Source organism: Limulus polyphemus, unplaced genomic scaffold (assembly GCF_000517525.1).
Source record: "Limulus polyphemus unplaced genomic scaffold, Limulus_polyphemus-2.1.2 Scaffold34, whole genome shotgun sequence".
Lineage (NCBI taxonomy): Eukaryota > Metazoa > Arthropoda > Merostomata > Xiphosura > Limulidae > Limulus > Limulus polyphemus.
In genome coordinates this window covers 1,117,795-1,145,320 of record NW_013665644.1, presented here as the reverse complement: position 1 = coordinate 1,145,320, position 27,526 = coordinate 1,117,795, and the positions used below count along the sequence as shown (strand labels likewise).

The window sequence follows — 27,526 nt, the reverse complement described above, 5'->3', positions numbered from 1 at the left end:
CTAGTGCAGATAGCCCTCGCGTAGCTTTGCGCGAAATTCATAACACACAAACAGATCAATAGCGTTATGAGATTCGGATGGGTTCAATAGGTTTTGAACTACTTTCAGAATTTGTAGTTGTTCTAGTCCTTCATGGAGTATATAGGAAGAAAACATCCCTAATTCACAGAAGACTATTTAGATATACTAATTATAGTACTAATTTAGAGATACTTTGTTACTGATGTTCTCAACTTTATTAATAGAATGTTTCAGCTTTTCAGTGTAGAGGGGAACTGTAGATAATTTTTCATTGCCACAATACTATAAATTCAAGGATGGCCTGGATTAATTTAGTTAAGAGATGAAACACCTTTGGGTAAGATTGCTTAGATGTAAAGTACTGGAAGAAGTTTTTGTGTATTGTATTATTCTGGAGAAGCTTTCTCAGCTTTATACTGAGTCATAGTGTCTTGAGAGAGCTTCTTCTAGAAATTAATGTCAGTTAGTTAGTGGCAAAATTAAATGAATAGGAACCGCACCAACCTTGTTCACTTTCTGCTATTATAATACTATTATCAGGTTTAAGTACCTTAAGAGCAGTTCCTCCCATTAAGTTGAGGTTATCGTGGGAGTATTTAAAGTCATCCGGAGGATCATCGGCAAGTTAACGGACTTATAAAGCTAAAATCCGGGGTTTGATTCTCCGCGGCGACAAGAGGGCAGATAGCCCATTGTGTGGCTTTGTGCTGAAACAAACAAACAAATACACAAACAGTGTTGATCATTTGAATGTTTGGATTATGCCATTCTTTAATATAATTGTAAATGTGGTTAACTGTTTGTGGGAGGTGTCGAAGAGGACTTTTCTTTAAAAGTAGGTACATTTTGGTGATCGTTAAATAAATATTTCGTATGTTGATGTTATCTTTGTTAACTTTCTACGTGTTTTAAAAGACTTTTTTCTGTTAGTCATGAAATTCACGTTGAAGAGTAGATGAACGCTGTCAGAAGAATGAGTAAAGGTTTCATTAGAAAAGTAAAATAAAGAGAAAAAAGAGAGAGGCCAGAGTGAGGCTATTTTGGTATATTTTCTTCATCAAGACCTGGCAGCTGATGTGCAACAGCCCAAAGTTTATGCTGTAAGTCGGTAAACAAGTTGCTTTTGTGGAAGACAAATTAAGGAATGTGTGAAGATATGCTGGCTCTTAAAAGAGAGACACGGTAAGCTGAAGAAGATTGTTGTTTGGAGGCCATAGTGGCTGTAATGTAGGTTTTGAGTAGACTTTTGGGTAAGTCTGTTGAAGTGCTGAACTTTACTGTTGATCTGTGTAATTTTTTATTGTGTGCGTTGAATTATTGTTGTGAAAGGTATTTAGATGGTATAAAACTTAAGATAACAAACGTAATGTATGATCTAAGAATAAAAAGAATTGAACATTATAAACAAACTTATAAAAACATATATAAGCCCAACGATTACTGAAAATGAATTCTTTCAATTTACTACACTTGCCAATAAAAACAACGACCACATTATCCAGTTACTCAATATCAAATCACTCCAAATGTTTCAATATCATGAGCCTTTCAAACAAAGTAAATTCTAAATAAGAAATCAGCCTTCTCAGCAAAAATCTCAACTTCGTCCAACAAACAGCATTGTTAATGAATCAAACATATTTGATTTGTTGACTTTCGTGAACTTTCTCGAAAACTCATATATTTATTTTACAAGAAAACACACTCTCCTCATCAACCACTTTAAAATAAAAAATCCATCTTTGATATATGTCAGACTGACATTTCTTGTGCAAAGATTCAATAAAAATATTAAGCTGACGACACCATTGTTTTGACATGCATGATAATTTAGTTGTATAAAGTTAAAAGCAAATAATATAAGCTACAAATCTTTACATGTTTCAGTGGAACATGCTGTACAATCTTCTTAATCTTTGACATTCCATAAAAAGAGAATTACATTTATAAAGATGTATTAAAGCTGCATAATCCAAATCTTGATAACATTCCAACCTCTGACAATAATCTCCATTAAATAGAAATAATAGCTCTTTAAGAACTTTAACTCTGACAATAGTATTACAATAAAGCCAGCAGACAAAGAAGAGACGATATCACTGAATCTAAGTAACGATTTGATGACATCAGCTTTCACACACACACAAAAAACTCTCCCACGATCCTACAATTCGCTTTATTTAAGCCATCATGGATAAGCTTAAACAAAACTCCTCCAAAATGAACAAATTGCTAATAACACCTTCTAGTATTTGTCAGTTAAAAAGGTTTGTTCAGGACGATCTCGGTTTTGGCTATTCGCTGGTTTTCAACTTTGGGTCGCTCTGGATAGCTGAAAAGCGGCAGATACACCGGAGATAGAGCGATTATGCCAAGTAGCTTTTCATATTTAGCTTCTGAGTACCTGTAGAGATGAAAATTCAGATGCCATCCGTGCCATCCCTACATAAAGAATGATAGCGCTCTCTCCGATAGTTTTAAAGAGTTCAACACAAGTCTGCTCAATATGGGCATGATATTCTAAAGATTCGTGAACAACGGAAACTGCACACGTGTGTGTGTGTGTGTATGGTATCTTTGAGTTCATTCTGAATGATACAAATTTTGTACCCATCGTTCTGGTTTTGGGAAAATATGTGAACTGAAACCTTTTAGGTAAAGAAAGGATATTGAGTTAGTTTAGTGGCTGTGACAAAAAGGCTAAGCACGTTTGCCGTCACGTAATGAGAGATTAACACACTTTGAGATCCGATTTTTACGTAGTGTATATTGAATATGTAGTACTTAACAGGAATTCGACAGTCTAGTGTTGAAACCAAACAGAGTAAAATGATGAAACATTAGTCTTCATGAGAAGAAATTTCAGCCAATAACAAAATGCGACCAGGAGGAGCTACTAGTCAACAAGATCATAAAAGCTGACCAATGAAGTCAGTAATGACTCTTACAGTGGATACGATAGAATGTCGATACTTTGGGTTCGTATCGTTCTATTACGTCAATTCTACACTAACATCTGCAGCACAGAAAATTGCTTGGAAGACGTACAGAAGGGAGAAAATTGTGCTCAAGCCCGTTATTGTTTTGTGGAATGCATGGGAATAACTAGTCGGTCAGTTGTTTTGTATGACAGTCACGTGTTATTTACTGAAATTTCCTTCTCATGCCCACTCTATCTATTCTCTACATATTTCGATATCCTACCATATCTGATATCAGCGCTGCAATGCCAAACACTCGTCAAGAAACTCTATAATCACTCTATATATAACTATTACATTTTTAAAAATATAATTGTTTTTCCTGATAACCATATCCTAGATAAGTAGCACAAACCTGCTTAAAATCGTAGACAAGAAATCCCGTTTTGATATTCTGAATGGATTACAGAGCTAACGACATAAAAGTACGATAGAGAAATGCTACTTATAAATATTTTCAAATTATTCAAATAGGTCACACGTGTTATGTTTCTTCCGTCTTAATTCACTCATTAATAAATATATTAAGACCAAAGAAGCGCTAAATTTACTCGTATCGTAAACGTTATGCTTATAACAATATCTAAACAAAAGAATAATATATTTTTTTGAGAATCGAAGGTTTTATAATTCTGTGACGAAATCTCATAATTGTTCGTTATGCTATATTTTACGTATGCAAGAAAATGTAACTGACTAGTGTAGTTTTGATGACTCAGCGGCAAGCTTGAGGGCTTATAACGCTAAAATTTGGAGTTCGATTATCTGCGGTGGACACAGTACAGTTAGCCTAATGTGTAGCTTTACGCTTCACAACAACAAAAAAACAAATCTGTAATAGTGCGATCGCCATACAGTGTTTGAAGTCCCTAAAAGTTCTCATTTCAACTTGTAAAAAGTAAGAACTTTTATACTTTAGAGTGCATAAATGAAATGAAAACCAGAGGCGCTGTAACATACATTTCAGTGGCTGTGACAATGAAAAAAAAATGTTTTAGAAAGTAAAATTCAAAACGTAGAGCTTGCGACACGGTTTCGATACCCGTTGTGGTCAGAGCACAGATAGTTCAATGTATAAACGTAACTCAGCCTTATATAATATTTATGTGATGTTTTATTCCCATTAAAATAAATTTATATACTCGCTGATTGGTAAACATTTTCTGCTATCTAAGTCTTCTAGAATTTGAATATTCTAGGATATGCTACTGGATATGTTAAGTCTGCAAGATAACTGTGAGTTCCATCTTGAAACGTTGCGCAGCTAAGTTTTAAACTATCTACAGCAAAGATCTTTTACATAAGTGTGAAAACGTCCGTACCAAAGATGGTAAGTTCTATGTGGATGTTCCACATGGAGAGGGTAAATCCGTAAGGTGTGAGATTGGACTAATTTGCGAAAATATTCCTTAATACAACTTATTGTGTACCTGCTCAGTCAAATAAAATGTGTTTAGATGTGTGTAGGTTTTATAGGAATGCCCAAGTTCTCAGTTCTCTACTATATGGTGAATCTATAAAAATAGAAACTTTAGGCATTTTAACTCAGATCCATCTGACTCTCAGTGGCACAACGGTAAATCTACGGACTTACAACGCTAGAAAACGAGTTTCGATACCCGTTATGGGTACAGCACAGATAGCCCATTGTGTTGCTTTGTGTTTAACTACAAACAAACAAATCATATCCATCTAGTGTGTACTTACAAATGAAACAAAAAGTAGACTGCAGTTACTAATAATTGCCTAGAATTACATATATAATGATGATGAATATTTAAATTCAAAATCAAGTAACAAATTTCGTACTTTTCCAAAGTTCAAGTGTTAGTTTGAGCAATTAGCATAGCGATCTTATTGAAACGCTTTCTATAAATGAGAAAAGATGGTATATATATGTACATATTAAAATTAACTGGTATTATGTATTGTAGAAGCTGTTTAAGACATGAGATTTGTTTGATCATCTAATGATATAGATATATATATATTACAGAGATTAAGCATGTTATTTTAAAACGATTTTGGAGCCTCATCACATCTTTACAGTCCATGCTCTATCTGACGACCAGGTATTTTAATAATATTCCTGCAGCGTAGTTTCCATTGCAAAAGGCTTCGTTGTAAAGCTGTTATGTCCAAACAACGCCACTCCTCCCTGATGCTTTCCACAATCCACTTAATTGCAAACAAGCAACAAGTAAGCAAACTTGCGAAGGGATTAACAGTTTATCAACTTTTCGTGCTTTGATAAGAGCTACGATGGATTTTTTTTTCAGTTTATTTCCCACGTTATCTTCCATTCAAATTCATGCTACTGTTCTCTAGCACTATCAGACGCGCCATGGCGTTGTTCGTATTTAACTTACTCTTCAATAAGAACGAATAAACAGAATACTCGAGCTCTACGTTGGACTTTCTTACCCATAAGATTAACCGCCATTAAAACATTTGATTTATACTTTTTGTTGATAACTGAATGTATGTGTGCACACAAACATAACATCACAACGTAGAAAATGTTATCTGATTACTGTAACAATTCTGTCTAGTAATTTTCCCAGCATGATTAGAAAGATCAGCACACAATTGTTTAACTCATATATAACCCCAGGTTAGTTGTCATCTAGAGACACAACAACAATATTATCATAGAGTCGGTAGACTCCATATCTAGAGGTGGCCAAGATATTCAGTAGGCATAATACAAATATGCACGCTAAAAAAATCAATAATGATAGAGAGTTTTACTTTGAAATATGATTGCCACTCACTTTCAGTTGTTTCTCTATCTAACAAGCCCAAAAACGAGGCAGGAAACTATCGCTAAAATACGAAACCAGAAAGTTACCAACACACCAAATTATTCATCTTTCTATTTGTTTCATTCAAGATAACTTTACAACTACTTTATCATTAATGTCAGTTTAAACCTGAATTCATATATTACGTATATGTAGCAAAACTACTAATACCAATTGTCGACGTTCCTAATGTTGAACTACTGGCCACAGAGAGGGCAGTCGATCAACAGAAACCACTATACACACTAAGTGATTGATTGTAACTTTTATAATACATACACACCTCAAAGTGCGGCGAATATTTGTTGTATTGCACGGATTCGAACCCGGCTCGCCAGCTTCGAAATCCTGAGCTCTACCACAGGACCAACCCCAGCCCGCGGTCAGATTTCAGGCAAAATGTATAGGCAAAATTTGTTGAATTGTTACCGTTTATATATATATAATTCTTGGATATCATGATTAGGCACAATATAGTGAATGAACATTTATCTCAATAAAATACATAAGCTAGTTCATGTGTAAGAGTGTGCAAGTATTTAAATGAATGAAAAATGACAAACATGACATTTACGTTTTTAAAAATATCTTACAGACGAAATTCGATTATATTGTACGGTTCTGCAGTTCGTGTATTCAGGCGTCTAAATTGTCCCCCCCCCCTCCTCCTCTTGAAACACACAAAGCCGTTAGCACAGCACGTTCTGCGTGTAGTATAAAACATCCTTTATTATTAGTCAACGTACACTGCCCTTTTATTAAAGATTTTTCAATGTTGTTCTTTAATGATTAAACTCATATTTATGAGGGTGTTACTCATCTATTTATTGCTGTGCTATAGTTTTGTTATTCAATACATGTTGAATCGCTAATCTTCAGCGTATCATATTCTTAGTTTTCCATCGTATTATATTTTTGTTATTTATATTGACATAGTCCTTTTATTTAACAGTTACGTTTCTTAGTTTGGTACATTCCTTCCAATCTTTATTTTTTCATTGCTGTTCTTAAGTACGTTTTATGCTATAATTTCCTATCACTAAAGTTTTAAAAGCATATTTTCATATTGCTATTTATATATTTATAAAACTAACATATTCCTTCCTCATCACGGGATCCACGTATTTTTATAATTGTCAATTATTTTCTTAACGGATTAGCCAACTAAAACTGCCAAAAAGGCATAATAAAAACCTATGTTTTTTTTTCTGTAAAAAAAAGATCCTGCCCATGGAAGACGAGATTTATTGTTACATGTGAACTTGATATTACCGTTGATTAAGACCTTAGAAAATGGTAACTACACTCTCGAGATATATTTTATGTAATTGTTGTTGTTTTTTCACTTAACCAGTGGGCTACAGAAGTAATTTTTGTATATGCTGGTAGATAAAGAGAACGATCGATTATTACTCAATACAACCAGTAGTATTCTTAATTTTTATACCTGCCTATTCTGAACAATAGACGCCTATAATACAACAACTAGTAAGTGAGATCTGAACTCAGCAGATGATAGAATTATTAGACAGCTGGTACGTTTTTAATAATGCAATAACCTACCGGTTCTTTCCTAGGGGTGGCAATTAGGTACAGGATTGCATCATGCAAGGAAAAACTCTGATTAGTTCGTACTTCTAGAGCTAACACAATGTCAATGTAATTAAGGACGTTTGAAGCGTGTTTGACTGTTGCGTGCATGCAAGCAATCTTTTACCAAAATGTTGATGAAATTAGTTTAGATATTCTACAAACATTGACAGACCAACTTCAAGAAGATCTTATCATTAATATTTCTTACAACACTTCAATTAAGTTATGGATAATTTCGGACATAGGAGAAGGATTTAAGGAATACAAAAGATAACTTTTTATACTTGGTCAGCAATAAACGTAAAAAGATGCTGTGGAATCCATAGAGCTTGTTTTTACTTTACCAAATGCTCAGCAGAAACACTTTTGAAATCATAGAGTATAAAAGGCAGTGTAGTCCACTGGCCAAACAAAACAAATAACTATATATCAAATGTATCTCGATAGTACAGTGACCATTTTGAACACTAATATCAATTTCAGATGTAAAACACAGATACTGCTTATCTGAGCCACATTATTAGAAATCACGCTGAACACTACCAAACATTTCGTCGAAAACTTCTCCGTTAAATGGATTCCTCATATTCACGAATTTCGTATTTAAGAATAGATGTCCCTGAGTATTCTTAAAGTTTATACATTACTGGAAAAAAAAAAGTTGAGTACAAAATTATCAAAACTTCATTGTATCGCAACTACAAAAGAGAATGATTCTCTAAATGTATTAGCATGAACAGGGATTTTAGATTCAAGAGCTATGGCTAAAACCAAAGACGTATTTTGACTTGTTCTAAGCTATGTCTTTTAATCGTAATGTGAACAAAAGGTGTAAAATTCCTCGTTAAAGTTTGTGAAACTTACATTCGCTAAAAGCGTCGGACAATTGTTACGTGTTTTCAGAATATAAAAATATCTGTCTTAAAACGTCAGATAGATGATTAAATACTATTCCTAAAACTACATCAAAATTTACTCTTGTTGAGAAAAATAATTCATGGTTTCATTTTTTTTTATCATCTACTATATTTCGTTTCTCTCTCTCTCCCGATTTTCCAATAAAAAAAGAACAAACATAAACATTGGATGAAAACGAAAACACTCGTGATAACTCCAGAAAAATTCGATAGTATAAACATTGTGGGGGCGAGTTTGTTTTCCTTTTCCTGGGGATATTTGTTTCTAAATCTCAAAATGTGAATGGCAAGACAAACATTTATCGTCATCTGAAAACCTAAGGACGGTTTTAATTCGAAGTTTCGGTAAAGTTAAATGGCTTCGAACACCAACCAAAGATAAACAATGACTGTTTCGTAGAGTCAAGATAAACTGGTTAGGAATATGCGCAGTAATGTGAGAACTTATTGGACTTTTGGTCGAAAAATAATAATATTTGTACTCAATCATGATAAGTGATCAGAGTTTTTGTATTATTTGCTCTTTATTACTCTAGGATCCTAGAAAAGCGTGTTTACTACTCGTTCAATATTTTGGATTCGTTATCTTTCATATTGGATAACACAATATAAAAAAGATATATGAGCAAAATATAATATAAGGATGGACTGAAAATTAAAGAAAAGTTTCGGGAAACTGAAGCCTACAATATATTATATTTGTTTTTAGAATTTTAATGCAAAGCTACATAAGAAGTATCTGTGCATATAACTTTGAACTTAAAGGCCAGAGGTAAGGCAGCTAGTCAAAATAACAGCCCCCACCCTCACTCTTGTGTGACTGAATAGTGGGATTTGTCTCTTACTCTTAAAGTATACCCACGACCACAAAGTGCGGAGCACGTTTTGGCGGTAACGGGAAGCAAGCCATGTCCTCTTGAATTCACTTTTCGGAACGCTAACCATTACGCCACGCCCGCTCGATGTAGGTAGTCATTAAATGGAAGAACCCGATGTGTAAAGGTTTTTTAAAACAAATTTTACTAATACTTTTTCATTTCTAATTTTACAGAAAAACTTAAGGAAGCAAATTTTTCAACGCTAGAGTATGTTTACTTTTTTATGATTTTTGATAGCATTTCAGGAATTCTTAATAATAATCTAGGTTCGATTCTCTTGTACTCGTCATTAAAATCGTGATTCTGTTTCCAAAACAAGGTTTGTGCGTCATAGATATTACCACAATCTACCATTGAAACGAGTGGGAGACGCAACGGAAGAAGCCACGTGTGTATGTTTAGATAACTGTTTGAACAAGGCCATGCATTATCAGGAACAAGACAACGAGCTGACAAAATACAGAAGAGCCATTGTATGACAGAAGAGTCTCATTTTGTCAGCTCATTGTCATGTTCCTGATAATGCATGTCCTTGTTCAAACAGTTATCTAGAAAAAAAATAACAACTAAAACCATTTTGTTGTTAAATGAAGCAGAAACTACACACCAGTTGATGAAATCTACAGTTGGTCATCATGGAAAAAAGAAACAAACAAATCAATAGGAACTATTCACAAATAATAAGTACCCAAAAGATAAATATACCGAAAAACCTTTGGAGGAGCAGCTGCTTGATACTTTGTTGTTAAATAAAATAACAGTTTCTCTTCCTGGACGTGTGGTTTAAAACAAATACTTCTCTTAAGGTCCTGCTGAATATTACATTACAAGTACATCATTTACAAATGTTTTATTTTTCTCAGTCCACCTAGTTTTTAGAATTGGGCATTCTGTAACAAGTGTTCATATGTTAATATTTCAACACTAAACTTGCACACCTTCATTAAACCCAAAATCTAAATCTACTGTTTTTGAAACTGAATTTAATTGACTAAATTGAATGGAACGACAAAGGTAAGTTATTGTCTGATATTAATACATTCTCTTCTTCAATTACTTTGTAAATATATTCTTAATTTATCTGTAGATGAAGAAGTTTCTCAGATGTTGGAATTCAGCTCTATTCAAATTTTCTTATTTGTCAATCGATGTCACAATAGTAAGAGTTACTTTACACTATATCCTCAACTTTAATTAATTTCTGAAGCGGTAAGTTTTCTATGTTTTTCTTAGATTTTTCGACGCGATACATGACGGAGACTTTAAGTTGCAATAGATTAAATATATTTAGTGAATAATCCATTATAAGTGGTAATTAAACTTAACTGAATTCCACGTAAGAAAATTCCTCAAATTACGTAGGTTTCATTGTTCGTATTCGTCAAACTTGAGTAAGTTAATTTGATAATATAAGCTTTTTATTAAGCTATTTTCTTTGTTAGTGGCGTTTTCAATAACATGTAAAACGATTTGCATAAGATTAATGAGGCTTCAGAATCGCACATATTAAATTGAAAACTTACTTATAAATAATAAGTAAGAAACTAACAAGTGGTTAAAAGTGATTAAAGTGGTTAAGAAAATTTGGGGTGCACACAAATCATTTTCGTAAAATAGCATACAGTCGATTTTAATAAATTTTAATAATTCAGCTAGTGGCGCCCCCCAGTAGCAGAGCGGTATTTCTGCGGACTTAAAACGCTAGAATCCGGGTTTCGATACCAGTGGTGGGCAGAGCACAGATAGCCCATTGTGTAGCTTTGTGCTTAACTTAAAAACAAACAAACCAACTAGTGGCAATTATAAACGCACGAAAATCACTTTCTTGTAATAAAACTAGCAATGGTACCGTTATTAAAAGAGTTGACGGAGGATGGCGTTGCCTAGCTGCCTTCCCTCTAATCTATCACTTCAAATTTCATAATTGATTAGCAAACATCTACACGTGATATCATTTTCCTATAATTCACAATTACGTACTATTGATGATTCAGAATAAGGGTAGAAAAGATAAAGTAATCAGATTACAACAGTTTTGGCATCATAAATAAAATATGTAAACAGAAACTAGCTTAAAATATGATAACTCCTTAACTTTAATTAAGCAGAGAAGTCGAAATTTTGTTCGTGTGGTTCTACATTTTACTTAAAACTAAATAAAGGTTATCTGCCTATAGCCGTCATTAATTTTGAACTGACAAAGGAAAGGCAAAAGAGCCAACAGCACCAACTGCCAACTTTTGGGCTACTCTAATTGAATAGTGGGATTTGACAGTCATTCTTATAACGTACTGACGGTCCCAAAATGAGGAGCGCGATTTTGCGACAACTGGGCCCTCGAATTCATAGTCCGGCACGCTAATCACTCGCCCACGCTAGGCTCATAAATTGAAATAAAAGTTAATTTTCACTAATATAACTTTCATAGTCTAAATCAATATTCCTAATCTTGATTAAGAAAACTGGAAACAGCATTATGAAGCTCACCACACGTAATGTTGACAGCATAATATTAAGTGGAAAAAACGTAACAGCAAAATAATATTTATAATATAAATTAAGTAAGGAAAGAATAACATAAGCTAAAACACAGCAAAATAGCATATATTAAGTAGAGAAAGAATAGTAGAGGTGAACTCACTGTAAAAACGTTTATATTGTAGATAAAGATGGAAACGATTAATATAAGTTAACACTCTAAATTTTTGATAGTGTAGATTAAATAAAGAAGAAAAACGGAATCTAGCTGGCTAAAATCTTTGATAATATGGATTAAGAAGAGAAAGAATAGTAGAAGTTAACTCACTTCAAGAACTTTGATATTGTAGGATAAGAACAGCAGAAGTTAACTCGCTCCAAGAACTTTGATATTGTAGGATAAGAATAGCAGAAGTTAACTCGCTCCAAGAACTTTGATATTGTAAGATAAGAATTGCAGAAGTTAACTCGCTCCAAGAACTTTGATATTGTAGTATAAGAATAGCACAAGTTAAATCGCTCTAAGGACTTTGATATCGTAGGATAAGAATAGCACAAGTTAACTCGCTCTAAGAGCTTTGATATTGTAGGATAAGAATAGCACAAGTTAACTCGCTCTAAGAACTTTGATACTGTATGTTAAAAAGGGAAAGAAAATTAAATTTAACTCAAAATAGCGTGATCTTAAAGAGCAACAGGAAAAATGAATACATGTTACACGTTGTATCTAATAATTTCCATGTTGATATAATTAACAATAATTTGATCTCCATAATCTAAGTCAAGAAGGATAGCAGAAATGTGAGTAACAGAAATTAGTTCACTGAAAAATACTGATAATAATGTGGCAAAAATGAAATACTAGATATTTAGTTTTTAATACAAGAGGGAATCGTCAATAACCGCGGCACTTGAAATTCTGCTAGGTAGATTAGAGTAAATTAATCTGTGACACATTGGACGTGGTCAAATACATCAATCAAAAGAGTTTGATCTCCTGAGTCCAAAACTGCAATTAGATCTCAAATTGGTCAAGAGGTGACGGAGCTGAGTTAAAAGTTTGTACTCGAGAAAACAACAAAAACTCAAAGCCGTTCTACGAGCTGGTATGCAGCGGCTAAAAATAATGTTGATAATGCATTGAAAAGGAAAACACTAGACAGCTAGTTTATGATTTTACATGAATATCACTTGCTAATTTATAAACCATACATTTGTTTGCATATCTGTAGCTCAGGTTATTGAAACTTTTCGGTGTTAATTTAGCTCATTGGCTTGCGTAGTAAATGAAACCTAGAAATCATTTATGCAAATCAAGAGCGTTAACACGTATTAAATTTTTATGAAAAAACAAGCCTCCATTTTCCCTAAGGATCTCAAGAATCGTAAGCAGATTTGTTTATAGCTCAAGCACAATCGATTTGATAGACAGGGAGTCTTGTGTCAATAGCCTTAATCTACATCTTGGCAGTATCCGACAGAGTGTTCTGGTTGTGTCTGTAGCTTCGAACTTGGCCTACGCCTAAAGCGACTTGCAAATGAAAAAAAAAAAACTGACTGTAGTAGTCGTAGTGACATTTTAAATATGAAAATGCAGGTTGCCATTCTTTTTCTCAGTTATGCCGTCACATCCCATCTGTAAGTCCACGGTTACTTATAAACATATCAAAATATATTAACTTTTAGCTTTGCACCGAGAACCTTTTAATCATAATATTCACTTGTTAAGTATCACCTTCTCGTAAGACACATCGATGATACCATATTTTATTTTAAACAAAGATATGAATATAAATTACTTTTAAAAGCGCTCATAAAGAGCCAATAAGAAAACGCGTAAATGCCGAGTAAAGATAAAGTCGAGAGATATCAAGGGAGTACGTAAAACAAATTCAATTCGAAAATATGTGAAACCACTTGAAAAAAGTACAGAAAAAGGTGGAAAATTGCACTTTAATAGTTGACAACTGCGTCATACTTTTTTTTACATTTGCTGGCATTCTTTATTGGAGCTCGAACAAATTTAACAGCTAAACAAATTTCAAAAAGTCGATTAATCAGCATATTTGCAAATTTGTTTCATTTGCCAAAAATATAATTTTAAAGTCTTTGGAAAAGCCATTTTTTAAATATAGCAATATTCTGCCGTCTTTTTAATGTAATAATATTCTACAAAACAAACAACAACAACAATAACAATAATAATAACTTAGATGGCATAAACTTCTGGTTTATTGGAAGTAAGAAGTACACTACGTTTCACCAGGTTGCCCTGGCATTTTCAGGTGATCGACACTTTATATATATATTTGTATAATTCTAAGATATTTTAAAAAGATATTCAACTCGAGAAAATATTAAATCCCCAACTTTCTTGGTTCCTATTTAATCTCTCCATAGTTTACAATTACCACGTTTAACTGCATGTCAAAGTCTTCATCTTAAGTTTCTCTCAAAACGTTTAAAGACTAGGAATTTCGAAAATCTCAGATATAATGTGCAGCTTTGAAAATCTAATTTGGCTAAGTTCGCTCTTGTTCAGTCAAACACCTACTCTATAACTTTGGTTTGCAAAGTGTTCGTTATTTTCTGAGATCGCTGAGCATCTCTTGGCTTTCATCATGCTTTCCGACAGCTGTCGTGTAGTTAAATGGTCTTCGAAGTATTTATCAAATGCTGTTTATCTACCACTATGTACAAACATTTAGTGCTTCCGTTTATTATTTGACTTTAATAATAAATTTTGCTTCATTGTCTCAGTATCAAAGCTAATTCATATGCATTAAAATGAATGAAAATACGTAAGTAGATGTGTGGCAAAACAGTATTCCCCAAGTACTCTAGAATGAAGTGTGTAATCCTTTTAATTTCAATACTCTCAGTGTAGATTCATACTAAACAGTATAAATGTAACTCAGCCTTATATAATATTTATGTGATGTTTTATTCACATTGAAATAACTTAAAATTAATATACTCGCTGATTGTTAAACATTTTCTGTAAAATTTGAATATTTTAGGATACGTTACTGTTGTGTTTAAGTCTGCAAGATAACTGTGAGTTCCATCTTGAAACGTTGCGCAGCTAAGTTTTAAACTATCTACAGCAAAGATCTTTTACATAAGTGTGAAAACGTCCGTACCAAAGATGGTAAGTTCTATGTGGATGTTCCATATGGAGAGGGTAAATCCGTAAGCTGTGAGATTGGACTAATTTGCGAAAATTTTCCTGAATACAACTTATTATATACCTGCTCAGTCGAGTAAAATGTGTTTAGATGTGTATAGGTTTTATAGGAATGCCCAAGTTCTCAGTTCTCTGCTATATGGTGAATGTACAAAAATAGAAACTTTAGGCATTTTAACTCAGATCCATCTGACCCTCAGTGACACAACAGTAAAACTACGGACTTACAACGCTAGAAAGTGAGTTTGGATACCCGTTATGGGTACAGCACAGATAGCCCATGGTGCAGCTTTGTGTTTAACTACAAACAAACAAATCATATCCATCTAGTGTGTACTTACAAATGAAACAAAAAGTAGACTGCAGTTACTAATAATTGCCTAGAATTACATATATAATGATGATGAATATTTAAATTCAATTCAAGTAACAAATTTCGTACTTTTCCAAACTTCAAGTGTTAGTTTGAGCAATTAGCATAGCGATCTTATTGAAACGCTTTCTACAAATGAGAAAAGATGTAATATATATGTACATAATAAAATTATCTGGTATTATGTATTATAGAAGCTGTTTAAGACATTAGATTTGTTTGATCATTTAATGATATAGATATATATATTACAGAGGTTAAGTATGTTATTTTAAAACGATTTTGGAGTCTCACCACATCTTTACAGTTCATGCTCTATCTAACGACCAGATATCTTAATGATATTCCTGGAGCGTAGTTTCCATTGCAAAAGGCTTCGTTGTAAAGCTGTTATGTCCAAACAACGCCACTCCTCGCTGATGCTTTCCACAATCCACTTAATGTTCGATGACGACGTTTTAATAGTGCCTGTTTCAGCTTTCCGATCACACATCTGTCCGTAGGAGCTATATTCGGTGATCTGACCAGTATTTGTTTGTATGAAATAGCATGAATACCAGTTTCATTCTCCAGGTATGTGACAGTTGAACGGACATGTCGTGGAAGCTGTTCGTGTACACTTGACTTGTTTCACGTTTCCACAGGAAGATTATTCTTAATTATGTTGTGTATTGTTGCCTGGGGCAAGTAGACATATCCTGCTACTGACTTTTGTGTTCGTAGATTCTCACCCATTACAAGATGCCGCACTCTGCGTACCTGGGCTGGAGTACGAATAATCGCAGGTCTCTTTGTGGATGGCCTTAGTATCCTAAATTGATCCATATTCTTTTGTTTTCCAATACTCTTTACTACAAGGGATATACATGTCTTGGAAATTCTAAATCACGATCTGAGTTATGATCTGAGTGTATGAATGATTCGTGTCAGAAAGGATTGTTATATATGCTTTCCAAAAATTAATCATTATTAGGTGGCATCACACTAGCTACGAAATGTCAATGTCAAAATATTGTTCTAATACACGCCATTCCACCACGAAATTGTATCCATTGTGGTTCTCAAGTGACTTGCTAATTTACATATTCAAAATCATTTAATATGACGCACTCACCTCTCTGTATATGAGTATACATAATAAGTTGGTAAAATGCACATTATCAGTTATTAAAGATGCACTTAGAGAGCTGGTAAAATGTACGTTGCAGCTTGAAGAAGAGATAAGCACGCCAGACTTACAAGCCAAATGAAACGTCACATGAAAATGGCCGTAAAAATGTAAAATTAACATGATCCACACATATGAACTATCAAAGACAATCTTATAAGGCATAATGGAAGGACTGAAAAAAACGAGGGCAGCAAACGAAAACAATATTATTATGATTATTAATCATTATTATTATTACAATATTATAATAGCAATATTAAAGAATAGCAAAGCTACCTCTCTCTCAGATATACTTACAGCTGCCAGGGACCAAATTCAAAGGAAAAACGTCATCAGCAAGGCATCCCATGTGATGCCACTACGATCATTTTGACGGTAACAGGATATATGAGGAAATTCATATAACAATTGATAATGATGTAACACTTTCAAACTTTGTGGTGTTCTTTATTAAAGTGATTTCATGCCTTTAATTAAGTCGAACTAAAATAAAAATAACCTTTTTACGAATTCTTAGTGATGGGTTGTTCCTTTTAAATATATCTTTATCGACATTCCTTGTCATTTCTTACTCAGTTGACTTCTTTTCCTTGAAACTTTCCTAAGGTCAAATGATCATGAAGCCAGAAAAAGCAAGTAAAAGGCAAATATCTAAAAGTAGATAAAAAATGCTAGTACTTTCCTTATTGGTGATTTCTAGCTCTGGGTCAAAGGGCCTAATTATAAAAAACAATGTAACAGTTTACCATGAAAAATAGCTTTTCATAAAAAGGTATAAAACAAACAAGAAAGTGATATTAATGCATGCCAACAAAATGCAGAATAAATCGTAAAACCGAGAAACAAGGTAGTTCAGGGGCGACATTTTCGATAGTTAATCTAAGAGACGACGAAAACAAAAAATTGATAATTCGTAGAACTTAGATATAGGTCGAAGTTTAGAGTTACCAAATGCAAAGCTCTGCAAATTTGCTAAACTTTCCAACATGATCTAGGCCTGCACATCTCAACAGTTTAGTTAAGGCTGCAATACCTTGCTATTTAAGTCTCAGAAATAAAAAGAATAAAACAACGCTGTTACTTAATTATTATTTCATAATGAAGTAACAGTTGAAAAGTAAAGTCAAAGCAAGTTTCTACCTTAAATTGTCTTATTTTATTGAAATCTCTGTGCTACACGAAACTTCATTATTTATATGTATATATAAATCATATTTTGACCCTGTAAAAGGAATAAACCTTGAATTACAATTAACTTGTAAATAAATTGAGTTTTATTCTGTTACTAAAAAAACAAATGGAAGAGAATTTAACTTTAGAGAAAAGAAACATAGATATTATAATTTCATAGATCAAAAAAGCGGATAAATATAGAATGGGGTAAATATGACCCAAAGATTTTATAATCGGATGCTTTAATAACTTGGAAGATATAAATCCAATTAGACAAAATTAATAAATTAAAAAAAATAATTTTTTTTTGAGAAATTCAGAAAATGGTTATTTTATGTACTTCCTAAGATCCATAAATCAAAAGAGGTATGAAATATTGTTGGAAACAAAAAATGAATATATTTATATTATAAAACCTCCCAGTATTTCTGGAAGCCCGATTGTAGGAGGTAATCATAAAATTACTGAACACTTAATTGATCCTTTGAACATATTGCTAAAACCGTTTTTCTCGTATATTCCAAGTCTTATTAAAGATGATTTTGAATTTTGCAAAATTGGAAAACAAATTAAGAAGAAAATCAGAGTTTTGTTTAATTAGACTACATATCCAAGCATTGAATATTATTATGGACTTAAGACTATCGAATTTTTTTCTGAAGAAATATAAAAAAAAATAATTCAGTCTAAATTTAATAAGGGTTTTGTATTAAAAGGGTTAGATCTAGTTTAAAAAAGGAACAATTTTTTTACTAAATTTCTGATACAACAGGGGTACGAAAGTTGCTCCAACTTATGCTAATATCACTATGGGATTTTTCGAACTACAATTATTCAATATACTACCTAATTAATATGAATTTTGTAGATTACTTAAAACGTTTTGCAAAAGGTTGCTAGACGACTGTTTTGTGATATGAAAGGATACTCAAGATATTAATATGTATTTTGGGATTTCAAATTCGATAAAACAAGGAGATTAAGTTCACCTTTGAAAGACGTAAGAAAGCCGTGTCCGTTTTAGATACGCTGGTAAGTGTTTCCACCATAAAAAGAAATTGTAACTGATATTTTTTACAAACTTACATTAGTATGTAAATTTTTTTAGTAATCATTTCAAACATATAAAATTAAGTGTTCCTGTAAGTCTTGCAAGTACACTATATCGTTTGGTTTCCAATGAAGAAACTACAGTTAATATATTACTATAATGTGTTTTGTTACAGAAAAGCCATATCGGGCTATCTTCTGTGTTCACAGAGGGGAATCGAGCCCCTGATTTTTGTGTTGTAAATCCGAAGACTTGCCGCTGTCCCCCCTAGAAACAATTACTGGACCTAGAACAGGTTTTAATTTAGTGTCACTATCCGAAAAATGTTATATTACGAGGTTTGGAAATAGCTAAGAATATTTTTGTATATAAAAAAAAATTCGACAGACAGATTAATTAACTTAAAGAGAATGTTATATCTTTTTTAGTGACATATTGAAGATTTAGGATAAATTTATATAAATACCATGTTAGATTTCCAGAAAAGAGCCCACTATATACCAGCAAACATCTTAATGAGTATATTTAGAGAAAATTCTAAAATAACTCTATTTTAATGTTTTCCCTTTTTGTGCGTGTAGTGTAAAACATAAAACATTATTTTTCGAAAAATATTTCTTACCTTTTTTTGGTGCCATTTTAAGTAGATAGAGGGCATAGTATGTAAAGCTAGCTGGAATTGTGAAACTGTAAAAACTATTATTAAGAGTCACAAAAAGGGCAAAGAAGTAAGTAAAGGTACATTTTAAATTATAATTATTAGAGGTTAGGAAACCAACTGGTTTTGTATAATAAAATAATATATAGCACTGGTTGAAATATGTATAACATGTTTGTGGTACCCGTAGTTTACTTTGGTTTGATATGAAAAAAACAACGGTGTAACATTTGTCCCCCCTGGTGGTGGGACAAAAGTAAGTCTACGGACTTATGATGCTAAAATCTACGGTTCGATTCTCCGTGGTGGACACAGAAGATAGTCCAATGTGGCTTTACTATAAAACAAACAAATAGCTGTAGCATTTGACTTTTAAGTATGGTTTATTTCTGCTTTAAATGACATTACTTAAATATATGTATAAGATGCGTGTGGTCAATGTGACTTATTATGATTTTTACATTGTTACTTGAGCATTTGAACAACTGTGTGTTTCGTACGATTTGTATAAATTTGTGTGGATTTATTTAACTTTTAAAATTGTCTTATTTTATCGAAAGCAGTGGCGTAGGAAGCGGAAGGTCCAGGCCCCCACTTTTCCATTTGTTACAGTGGAAATACATAGAAATTAGGAAAAGTAAGGAAATGCATAAAATTGAATTCAGAACCTAAGAGGTTCTCTGGCCCCAAGGAAAGCTGTGGACCCCGGTATTAATGGGAGCGTCCGTGGCGCACATTCCCTCGCTTCGTTCGGTCAAATATACCTCTGGCCTCCAGCTTTTAATTTGCTTCCTACACCCGTGGAAAGGCCTGTCAACAATACACCAAACTTATATATATATATATATGTGTGTGTGTGTGTATTAACAAGAAGATACTCTGGAAAGGCCTGTCAACAATACACCAAACTTATATATATATATATATGATGTGCATTAACAAGAAGATACTCTGGAAAGGCCTGTCTACAATATACCAAACTTATATATATACATGTGTGTGTGTGTGTGTTGACAAGAAGATACTCTGGAAAGGCCTGTCTACAATATACCAAACCTATATATATATATGTGTGTGTGTATTAACAAGAGGATATAATTTTTTAAAACAATGTTTAGAAATCTGCGTAAGGTTTTCAGTAATCAAGTAATAGCCACTGGACTTTTACGTTGACAAAGAAGCCTTTCTTTAGCAGCGCCATACTTCAGGTCTACGTCTTCTTTTTAATTGTATAGTAATCTGGTTTTTATGATACCAACCCATTACCTGATTGTTAACAGTTTATGGAAAAATACACATCATCCTACGCCTACAGAAGAACATTCTTACTCGTTTATGTTCATTAACATCAAATTAATTTTATATAATCTTTATATAACACTCACTGTGCATTGAGAATATCATTGATGGATTAATTAGATTACATGAACATTCGTTCTTCTAACTAATGATTTAGTAAAAAATAAATCTGAAGCTGAATCTGTTATTCAGTTCTACCCTTTATCAGTATTAGTATTTGAGTTTTATAAACAGCTTGTCGGCTAAATAATTCATAAGAATAAATTAGTCACATCAATGCTGCATATTCTTGAAATTCCTATATAAATATGTGAGTAAAAGACATCTCAAAACACCATATACGTGAGCAATGACTTGTTGACGTTCATGGAATACTTATTAAACGAATATAAGCGAGCAACAATATAAGCCCTCTGATGTTGAAAATGTTAAACACAAGCATAATTAGTTAACACAATCGAAGCATAAGATTCAATAAAAACACAAATTGCAAATTCAATCTTTATTCTGTATTGCAATAATATAGATTACATTTATGAAGTGATAGACTAGAAGGAAGACAGTTAATCAACAAAATCAATGGTCAGTTCTTGGGCAACCGAATAGTGAGATCTGATCATCAGTTTTATAGAACATCTACAACCCCTAAGTGCGGAACACGTGTTTTGCGGCAACAGGACGCTAACCATGAACCTGCGGATTCATAGTCTGGGCATTCCATACAATAGATTACGTCCGGCCCTATTTATACATGTAACTAAAATAGTTACCAATATACATTTATTAAATGATTTGTTAAGTAACTTATTATATGATTACCATCTATTATAATTAAAAACCTATTTTACAGTGACGCAGTGTTGACCACGTTAATGGCAAAGGAGCGAGTCCTAACATTTCGGTGGAAATATATGGTCGAGATCACATTTATTTATATTTTACAAGTAGTTTGCAAAATCGAAATCACTGCAGGCATTTGTAAATATATGAATTTTCGCGCAGACAAAAATTATAATCTGAACCTCTGTGAAAAACTACAGCTAAGTGCTCTACATAATTTTTTTTTCTGTCAACAGTTTAATCATGTAAGTGCAAGCTGATTTCCGTAATGTGTGAGGTTTATTGAATATCTTCATATTATGTCCACAATCGTGTAGTTCCAACGTGATTATATGACACACGTGGGAGTTTAAGCTTCCTTACATTTACCGAAAAGCTTTGCTTTGTTATCGCGTATCATGGTTGTAAAAAGTGAAGTTTTACTCGTTTTAAGTAGCATAAGAGGACCATTAATATTAAGTAAATATATCGGGGGATGGACTAGAACGTAATAAACACGCTTTCATTGACTTGAACGTTATATAATTTTGTACTTTTATGTCTTTCGTTAGTAGCGATAAAGCTCAAGTCTAAGTTTGTTTGTGTTTTGGTTGTGCGAGACCATTTGATTATTAACAGTCTAAAGAAAAATATAATGTTCACATAATATCCACTGAAGAATTTAAGATTAATAATTCTAATATTTTTTGACGTTAACTTAACATTCTAACCTAATATGCGATATACATACGTGTTTAAGCGTTATTAGTTAGCTATTTGTACTCGTGGCAAACTGTCATGCGTAAATAATCTCTTCCAAACAAAAGTAGAAGATCTTAGAGTTTAATTCAGCGCAAGTTGCAATTTTTTTCCCTCGTGTAAAAAAAAGCATTAATAGTTCACATATTTTTTACGCTTCTAGGTGCATTTTGATAACTGACATGTTTATATAAAAAAACATTAATAGTTCACATATTTTTTATGTTTGTAGATGCATTTTGATAACTGACATGTTTGTATAAAAAGCATTAATAGTTCACATATTTTTTATGTTTGTAGATGCATTTTGATAACTGACATGTTTGTATAAAAAGCATTAATAGTTCACATATTTTTTATGTTTGTAGATGCATTTTGATAACTGACATGTTTGTATAAAAAGCATTAATAGTTCACATATTTTTTATGTTTGTAAATGCATTTTGATAACTGACATGTTTATATAAAAAAGCATTAACAGTTCACATATTTTTATGTTTGTAGATGCATTTTGATAACTGACATGTTTGTATAAAAAGCATTAATAGTTCACATTATTTTTTATGTTTGTAAATGCATTTTGATAACTGACATGTTTGTATAAAAGCATTAATAGTTCACATATTTTTTATGTTTGTAGATGCATTTTGATAACTGACATGTTTGTATAAAAGACATTAATAGTTCACATATTTTTTATGTTTGTCGGTGCATTTTGATAACTGACATGTTTCTAAGGAATGAATTGTTATAGTATGTCATTCAACATACGTATAAAAAACAGTATTATATATATATACAGTAAATGTAAGACTTCTTACTGTTGTAAAAATCATAGTTCTAGTCGTTATTCTAAACCCTCCAGTGGCACAGCGGTAAGTCTGAAGCTTTAAAACGCTAAAAACTAGTTTTCGATACCCGTAGTGGCTACAATACAGGTAACTCATTGTGCAGCTTTGTGCTTAACAACAAACAAAGAAAACAATCAACTTAAGCAGAAATATGCTGAACAACAGACAAAAAAGAAAAGATCTTATGAAGATGCTTGTAAAATATATTTTAACTTAATTAATATTTGCACAGATGACCCACAAGCTGGGACAACTTTTCTTGAAAGTTGGGATAACTTTTCTTGACTGCGTTTACTGAATCAGTGACGATAAAAAACATTTTACTTCATTTGTGACAATCTCTAATAATAGCGAAACGTTTGATGGCAAGACAGAACGTTGATAACGTTAAAGATAAATATTCAGGCCAAATCTACATTTTCTCTAACCTGTTAGTCGAGACTGATTTCATCAGTGTATTTTTATGATCTAGTTTATGCTAAAAATCCATAACAAATCAGTACGCTCATTAGTTGCAATTACTTCTCTTTATATGATGCAATGCATTTTTACAAGTCAGAAAATATCTACATCCTCAAAACACATTAAATACAAATATGACAAAGCTTTAACTGTTTTGTAAATAAAGTTCATAATTAATGAGTATATATATATATATATATATGTGAATCGCAGCCAGCCTGTTTTTTGTTATGTTACTTTATTATGTACCACAGCAACAAATACACAGTTTCATATTGTGGTATTGTGGAAAATCCTAAAGTGTCATATTTACTCTGGTTTGAATACTTCTCTTCTGTCTACGTGTAGTGACAACATCCTTATTTTGACACTTATAGTTAAACATATGTCTACAATAGTCCACGTCTATCATTAGTTCTTCTAGTGGTTGGGTTTAGGTATTAGTCTTCGAAGTATACTGATGTGTAAATGGCCGAGATGGATTTATTTTGTAATGTTTAATGTTTACCTTCTGCCCAAAAAATTTAGTGAAGTAAACAAGCACGTTTATCTCTTCCTTGACTCTACTACTAAAGAAAAATATTGAGTTTGAAGTAATATCTTACACTGCAACCTCCTTGAACTCAACAGAACACAATCTAATATCTTCTCTTTGAGTTGATTGATATCTTTTTAGAAATATAATCTCGGTAACTTTTGATGCTTTATGCTTCGCGTTAATCTAGGAACAAAGAACTGTTTGCTCTTTGTGAACCAACGTATTTGTCGATTAGTGTTTCACTGAGTCTTAATTCATTTTCAAGTTTAGATCGGTTCGTAAACCTAGGATTACTTCTGTGTTTAGACGAATACCACAGTATTCACCACATAAATTAAAATGAGTTTCAAGAAAGTGTTTTCTCTTACGTTTAGAGTTGTATAGTAAAACATTTCGGAGTTGGTAGTTTCTTGTAAAAATTCAGAAAACGATATTACATAAAATCACCTATAATTTCATTAATGAAACAAGATAAACTCACACTTAACTCACGCCTGTTTATGGCATTGTGTGAGAGAAAGTTTTATCGGATGCCTCATAAGACAGTTGATTAATACAAAATCAAGTATTAATTTATATAAATTATTGGTGCGATTTTTCTAAAAACAAAGGCTATTAGTAAGTATTAAAATAGAATGGTATAAAACGAAGTTTCACAAACGTATTTTAAGTAATAGAATGAAGAAGTATATCATATAGGTTAGTATTATTAAGGTGGTATGTTTTCTAAAGTTTTGGTGGATTTATTAGGTTTCAAACTAACACAGTATACGGTCTGTAACCAAAAGAACAAAAACAGTACTAGGTATTTTAGGTAACACCAGCGTCAAGTTCAGAAGAGCCCTGATGAAATTATTAGTGTATGAATACTAGTTTATCAGTGAAGTTTATCGTATAGTTCGCCTCTTCAGTTATATATATACACACACACCTCTTCCTCCCAAACAGAACCTTGTGACTGAATATTCTTGTCGCAGTTGAGATGAATGAAAGACATGCTGATCTCCTCAGACATAATTAACAATACATTACTACTAATACCGTGACTGTGGTTCTGAGACTATGTCAATTCTCCTTCAGGGTTTCAGGTATTGACTGTACGTATCGCTATGTCGTAAAAGTGTAAAAGTTTTAGCGATTTGCTTGTCTGTTTATTGAATTTCGCACTAAGCTTCTCGAAGGCCATCTCCGTTACCCATTCCTAACTTCGATTGTTTGTTTGTAATTAAGCACAAAGCTACACAATGGGCTATCTGTGCTCTGCTCACCACGGATTCTAGCGTTGTAAGTCCGTAAACATACCGCTGTGCCACTGGGGGACACCTCCTAACTTCGAAGTGATAGACTAGAGGGACAGAAACTAGTCCAACTAATAGTAGGATTGACCGTAACATTATAACACTCCCATGGCTCAAAAGGGAAAGCATACTCAGTGGCGGTATTTAAGCCCACAGATTGAGAGTATTTTAAATTGTTTGGTGGCTACAATACTCTAAGTTACGAAAACAGTAAAGCTTTAATAAACAATGTACTTGTGAAAAAAGTATAAAATGATCCTGGAAAATCGATCAACATTTTTTAATGTTACATTCATCTGTAACTTTAGCCTGAAAGGTTTATTATACAGAAAATGTATGGGATTTATTGTAATAACATTATGTATTTAGGTATTAGTGAGAGTTACTGGTCTGCGTCTTTATGCTTTATCTGTTCAAAACTTGTGCAAACAGACAAAATAACGAATAAAAAATTAGAATTATAGACATTTTTACTCAGGCCAACTAAATATCTGTCAATGTTATATCCTAGTAGTGTAAGCGTCGTTTAGAGGGTCCCTAAGTGACATCAGAAATGAGATTAATTCTTAGAAGAAACTTACCTACAATATCACTTCTCTCAAAAACAACGTAGTCTCTCTGTGCTTGGTGGAAAAAATAAGCAATCTGTAAACCGGAAGGTCCAGCACCGATTATACAATATTCTCTAGGCAGACTGAGAGATATGTTACCATGGAGACTGAAGCACAAACAAACGAAGAAGACAATGCCAACTGTAGTGAGTCGTTTCATGGCTTGACGAAAGATGTCAGATTCAATAAGGGAAGGATTACAGAAGTGAGAAGTGTTTGTTGCTTGGGTGCGACAAGTCCACTGGCCTGAGAAAGAACTCCTGGTTACGTTGTCAGGCGCTTCCTAAGTAAAAAGCTTCTGATCCTATATGTATTTGGACAATAGTGTTCTAGCAGCTGGAAATAGGAGCTGCAAAACATCTTCTTGTCAAAAACACTAAAACTCTTTGACAGATCTGAGACTGTCTGGAAGAGAAAAAAAAAAAGAGGAATACTATAAATCCATCCTCGCTTCTAAAACAACATGAACTTTTCACTGAACAGTTGTTTCTGTAAGGCTATCACTGTACAATGAAACTTAAGATATTTATGATCATATAATACCTTATTTTACAAAGAACAAAGTTTAATTTAATAGTATGCCAAAATAGTATATTTTTTATGTATTTGTGACTAAGATTTGGTGAACTATAATCACTGATTCACAAAATGTAATTACACTAAACCGTAGAAATTATATAATCCAGTTCCCTCTTATTTTAACAATGACAATTTAAGTAGTTAGCTTTTTCAACTTAAATAGTTGATTAGGAAATAATAAACTTCAAATTGGCATAACGTGATTGCTAAACCAGTTTGAAATGTTTATACTGATGTACCGAGACACTTGAATTCAGAAGATTAGAAAACAAAAGAAAGGTACAAATTAGCCTTTGTTTGTTAATTGTATTTTCAAGTTAATTGTGTTATGTGTTGTTGTTGTTTTTCTATCGGTTATACAAACTGACATCATTTCGAGAATTAAGTCGAATTTTCGCTCAAAAATTGAGAAAAATATTATATATACACTTGCTGGAGTACCCGTCCCTTGGACGGAAGTTATCTAAATTCGTGATTAATGAAAGTTATCTTAGGACATGAAAAGTTGCTTCCCTTATATGTAATTGTAAAAATATGAAACCGAAACTTTGCAATTGTTTCTGCATGGACCCAACAAACCTTCATGACAAATTAGGTGAATATCCATCAATAGCGGACGAAGTAGTGGTAAAAAATGCAAAAACGCTCATAAAAACTGCAAAATGCAAAACTGATATAATTTGTATGTATCCACGCATGGACCTAATGAATCTCCATACCAATTTTGGTGAAGATTCATCTACACCCTACGAAGCAGTTACGTGGAAATATAACAGACAGCACTATTATATTTATATAGATATATCATACGAAATGAGCATTTATATATCAAATAGCAGTACCATTAAGCCAGAAGTATTTGGTCTTCGTGGTACTTAAATGTGCTTTAGATTTCCTAAATTATACAGATGACTCTATTTTTTTCATGTTTTGACTCTTTCGAAATATTATGTGATGAATTTATTATTATATATTTATTTAATATCAACGTTTGTTTAGATTAAATTTATATTTAGAAACATATG

At 32.7% G+C, this 27,526-nt stretch overlaps 1 protein-coding gene across 1 annotated transcript in view; it reads right to left on the bottom strand.

Annotated features, from left to right (window-relative positions):
* Positions 1-27,526, bottom strand: part of LOC106460596 (FAD-dependent oxidoreductase domain-containing protein 2-like) — a 115,912-nt gene that overhangs the window by 45,421 nt on the left and 42,965 nt on the right. The window contains 1 exon segment of the mRNA XM_013920317.2: positions 25,893-26,327. Within this exon segment, the coding sequence (XP_013775771.1) occupies positions 25,893-26,082 (190 nt within the window). The 5' untranslated portion in view covers positions 26,083-26,327.